The sequence below is a fragment of the Sinocyclocheilus anshuiensis genome, unplaced genomic scaffold (assembly GCF_001515605.1).
Source record: "Sinocyclocheilus anshuiensis isolate Anshui unplaced genomic scaffold, SAMN03320099.WGS_v1.1 scaffold942, whole genome shotgun sequence".
Classification (NCBI taxonomy): Eukaryota; Metazoa; Chordata; class Actinopteri; order Cypriniformes; family Cyprinidae; genus Sinocyclocheilus; species Sinocyclocheilus anshuiensis.
Window position 1 is genome coordinate 44520 of NW_015536531.1, and position 5539 is coordinate 50058.

General features: G+C 36.9%; 1 protein-coding gene across 1 annotated transcript in view; it reads left to right on the plus strand.

The window, feature by feature from the left end:
• Positions 1–5539, plus strand: part of LOC107694925 (usherin-like) — a gene marked incomplete at its 5' end in the record, with an annotated part of 173335 nt that overhangs the window by 42532 nt on the left and 125264 nt on the right. The window contains one exon of the mRNA XM_016494643.1: positions 3659–3716. Within this exon, the coding sequence (XP_016350129.1) occupies positions 3659–3716 (58 nt within the window). The remainder of the gene's footprint in view (positions 1–3658; positions 3717–5539) is intronic.

The window sequence follows — 5539 nt, forward strand, 5'->3', positions numbered from 1 at the left end:
GGAAAGAGTTAATATTTTTCCACTATTCAAGCTGCAGTTTTATAGATAAAAATAAAATGAGATCTGTTGTTACTAGGGTTGGGAACCGAGAACCGGTTCTTATTCAGAACCGGTTCTGTTTTTTGAAAAGAACCAGAACCGTGAGCAATTTCTAAGTTTCGGTTCCGAAAATGGTTCTGGTGCGACACGTGACCAAGCGCTGTGAGCGGCCTTGTGCCGGCGTTTCCCGTAAGGATGTCACAAACCAAATAACAGAAACGCCGCCCTGCCTCTTTAATTACTGAGCACATTGTTTCCCATGACGCGCACTCCACAGACGCGCCGCGTCTTTAACTGCCGAACACATCGTTTTCCATGACTGTATGCGCACTCGCGTCTTTGATAACTCTGCACGTTGTTTTCATGCATTTTAAATGTTTAAAAATGTGGAAACCACTCATTGCATCACACCATCTCCTGATTGCATTATTATTTGTAAAATAGGGGCTTTATGGAGTGTGTGTATACATGGTTATAAGTATAACAGTTAATATTTCATTAATTTAGGGAAATTAACAAGTGTCTTAGCCCTCAAGGGACTATTTGGCCAACCAGCTTATTTCTGCTTGAACAGCAAAATGTTATTGATAGTGTAAAAAACATCAACTTTGAAGCACATGTGATTGATGAACTAGCATTACTCAACATTACTTGCTACCTTCCAGCAACACTACATTCAATGAAGGTAAAATAGTGTAAAAAAAAAAAAAAAAATTGTTCATTTAAATGGAACCGGAATCGTTAGGCAAAACTGGAACCGGAATCGGAACCGGAAAGTGTCTAACGATACCCAACCCTAATTATAACATGTTATAACTGCCATATTGTAAGGATGAAATGCAGGGCCAGATAGAATTTATTTATGAGATCTTCAGCAAAATCCACAGAGCGAGTCCTGTCTGATGTGTAACTTGCATTTTAAAGAAGCCATTTTTCTGCACTTTTCTGTTATTTTTTTACACCCTGTGGTCCATGTGTAAGGTTTATTGAGCCAAAAGCATTCCCAATTTAATTTTACACAACCAATCATGCTCTTTTTGACCCCTAGAACTGAACAGGTTGTTACTGTACCATTAAGACAGTACACAGTATATGTAAATTACCTCTCTTATGATTGGTTAGCCTCTGTGTACTGGCCTAGTTCACACTCTTGTTCATGCCAATGTAATGTAAAATGTAAATGCAGAGATCAAATCTTGTTACCTTTTTATGAAAGGAAGAAAAAAAAAACATTCAGACCACATGGTGGACCCATGGGCCAGACTTGAACTAGGGGAATGGCTGTCCATGTTCCTCTTGATTTAATCAAATCCTGCAGTGAATAGGTGGAGCAGATGCTCTGCTCTAAAGAGTGTCACTTGTATTACTGTATTTCATCTTGCCAGTAGAGTCAGGGCCAACAGCCTGCCATTGTTTGTTGTTTGTTTTCTTTTTTTCTATTCCCTGCGTGCTCTTTTTGTGAGTAGCGGCAGCCCCTGCTCTTGGCGGTAATGCATGAACATTGTGAGATGTTTTATTAAAAGACTCCAAAGCTCCAGCCGCCGTTTGACCCAGGGTGAGAAGCATGCCTAAATGATATGGAGCCCCCAAAAGGCCAATTTACACTCAGGACAGGTATATTCTCACTGAGATGAATCATTCAGAATGTCAGCCCCCTCCTTCCCTCACACACACACTGCCACACATAGACACAGGCACTTCCACTACTGGACTGAAAGGAATTCTCAAGCATCTAAAAACCTTGTGACTTGTGAAATACATAATTTCCTTTTTTTCCCCTTATATATTTACTTATTGTACGGGGGGGAGGGGGGGGGTTTGTTTTTTTTGTTTTTTTTTAAGTTTCTTATGCTCACCAAGGCAAGGTTTATTTTATAAAAAATACAGTGAAAACAGTAATATTGGGAATTATTGCTAAAGTTTAACATAACTGTTTTCTATTTTAATATATCAATTTTAATTAAATGGAATTTATTCTTGTGATGTCAAAGCTGAATTTAATATCCTGATTTGGTGCTCAAGAAAGTACACTCAAGACCTTATAATAAGTAAATGTTGTTAATTAATATTACTCAGTACTTAATTGTATACAGTAGTTATGTAACAAGGACACCTTTAAAATAAAGTGTAACACTTCTTATTAATAATTAAAACAGTTGTGCTGCTTAATGTTTTAGTGGAAGCCAAGATACATTCATTTTTTTCAGGATTATTTGATGTATAGAAAGTTCAAAAGAACAGCATTTATCTGAAATATTTTGTAATGATGCCTTAATGGCATCATCCTTTAGGAAGTGACATATTTTTTGGTGCATAATTCAGTGTAATACGTACACTGAAAAAAAAATGGTGTAGAAACAATTTTCACTCAGATTTTGCTAGTAAATTTCACAAACAACTAAAAAGAAAGGGCAAGTAACATTTAAATTAAACGTGAAATTTTGAAGTAGAAAAACTTATAGTATTGTCTTATACTTTTTTGTTTTATTTACAACTTAAAAAAATATTTTTTACTGTGTAATATGACTTTAGTTTAAGTTTAATCACATGGACTTTTTTAATTTCTTTTTTTTTTTTATTGGTTTGTCTCATGCTAAAACATTCCATCCTGTTAAAATTATAGAAACATCTGATTTAAATGTAATAAAATTATTATAACATATTGTGTGTATATATTATAAAGATAGTTTATATATGATAAAGAATCTGACATCATAACATAAGTGCAAATAATCAAGTTTTAGTAAAAAAGCGCAAATACCTGAGCTTAACCAGAGCATATTTCTAAAGATCTGGTATAGATTTTCTTATACATCTTCATTAGAAAGAGTGATCAAAACCAAACATTTCATGGCTTCAAAATAATAATCATAAAAAAATCATGCGTTTTGATAATGGTACCAACAAATCAGTGAGACCATGGTCTTATTCCACATCCAGATTGAAAATTACAGCTTGCCTGAGTGTAATCATTGGGGCGTCCATGTATCCGAATATTATTTTATTGCAGCACCTAACTGGTGTTGATGTTGTCACAATGTGAGCTCTCTTTTCACTCAACCTTGTCTAGTTTCTGATGGTCCCGTATAAACCCACATAAACAAAGGTCATGCTGAAGTCAATGTCCTCAGTCCACGCTCAGAGAGAAATACCTGAGCACATATCACATTGAGTCTGTGTAACGAGCCATAAAGTCTTCAGAGGCACCGCACCGGGGTCTCCGTTTACATCTCCTTTCTTTTGATCAGCCCAAGCTTCTCTCCTGAATGGCTAAAGACATGCCTGACTACATATGTATTACAACCCCAAGCCACAGCAGAAAATGTACTGAAGGCTTTGAGGGCATTTCTCATAAGACACATTGTGCGGCAGGATGTTATTTTCAGTCTGCTCTGTGGGGTATCCCGTATTTATTGTGGGTCATTGTAAAGGCAGAGGTCTGATGTGATAAGAAGCTATGGAGCGCTGCATTGCTGCGGCTGCTGTCCCCTCCCCTTCACCCTGCCACGCGCAAACCCGGGGATTCCAATTTCTTTCAGGATATCTTAGCTCAGCTTCCAAGCTGCCCCCGCTGTGATTTTGGAATATCTCACCTTTTTTATTCCTCCTTCCTTGACAGTAAACTGCATTCAGGCGCTTCAAGGAGAGATCCTCCTTCCTGTCAAGAGGAGCCTTTGAAACGCACCGCTCTCAGGCAGTGTTTGCGGCTCTTGTTTCCCAGTTCAAATGATTAACACAGCCATGTGGAAGCAGGGGCTGCTGTGTGTGAGGAAGGGAGTACCAGGAGCTCGCTGATCATCACAACAACATAAAGAACCCAAACATGTAAAAATACTGCAGTACGAGAGATTAGATCACAGCTTTCAGGTCATATTAGAATTACATGAAGTGGTTGATCTCTGTAGGTTTGTGACCAGATAGAAAGGTTAGTGACAGAATTCAGAGAGCTGGAATACAAATGTCAGCTAAAGATAATAAGAAAATGTCATCACTTTACAGAATGATCACAGGTGGGGAGAGAGTGAGAAGGAGAGGGCCACGAGGAGAATATATATTTGAGCTGTCACCTACACCATGGCAAAATCCACCACCAGTTCACTGCCATCAGAAAGCGACAATTAAATTACTCACACCACTCCACCTTTACTAGGCCTGCCCGAGGAGGCCTGTAATACCTGGAGAGAGAGAGCAGAAAATCTGCCATCTTTGCTTAACGGTGCTCAGGATGTTTTGACCAATCAGCTGAGCTGTAAATATGGTAAATTATGTTATGACAGTTGTGACTGGCATGCGCACAGTCCCAAACCCTTCACTAACAACTATCCTGAGATGTGGATTTATAAAGAATCTGGGGCTTCAAAATGAATTGGGAACTGGTAAATCCTCTACTATAATATACAATGTATGCATATAATATAAATATAATGTATTATATAATATAATTAATTATTTGCTGTTTACAAATAATATATTAAAAATACATATCTTTAAATAAATATATAAAATATTTATATACACTGCTGTCCAAAAGTTTAGGGGTCTAATTAAAAAAATACTTTTATTCAGCTAGCATGCATTAAAAAATTGATCAAAAGTGACAGTAAACACATTTCTAATGTTACAAAAGTAGCAAAATAGTAACAAACAAATGCTTTTCTTATTTCTATTTATCAAAGAATCCCCAAAAAAGGTATCATGTGTTCCACCATAATATTACGCAGCACAACTGTTACATGGATAATAATAAAAGAATGTTTGATTAATTAGTTTGATTACTGAGGTTAATTAATTGGTTAATTAATTAGAATAATTTCTGAAGGATCATGTGACACTCAGTTTAGCCATCACAGGAATAAATTATATTAAAATAGAAAACAATTATTTTAAATTGTAATATTTCACAATATTACTATTTTTACTGTATTTACAACCCCTATCAGTTATATATATATCAGAATATTTTTAAATGGTTTTCAATGGAGAAAGATGGGTTATTTTTGTCATGGTGTAGTTACAGCATCTACCAGCTGTAGATGGGGGCCGAACTAACCAGCAAAGCCTTGACCTCTTGGATCCACAACATTCACTCTCTCTTGTCTTCGGCAGTGTAGCAGCCTACCTCAACAGCTTTCATTCAATTATGCTCGTTTCAGGCATTGAAGAAGGAAAAAAATACAAGCCTTTTCTTTTTATTCTCCTGCTACCTCTGTATTAATGGCAGTGGAGAGCTTGTGATCTCTGTAAGCCATTTATTAAAAAGATGTATATGACCCAATTTGTCTCATCACCGATTTTCATAACTTCATTATGTATCTGCTCTATCCTGACGGCAGCGCCTCAGAGGGAAACTCACCTTATTTATTGTCTTCATCCGCCAAGAGGGGGAAATGGTTATTGCTTTATTTCCATTGGATATTTCAATTTGAATAGGACGAGAAGCTGCAATGATGATAGAGGGAGAATCTAGCGAGAGAGCGAGCGAGAGAGAGAAGGAGAGAGG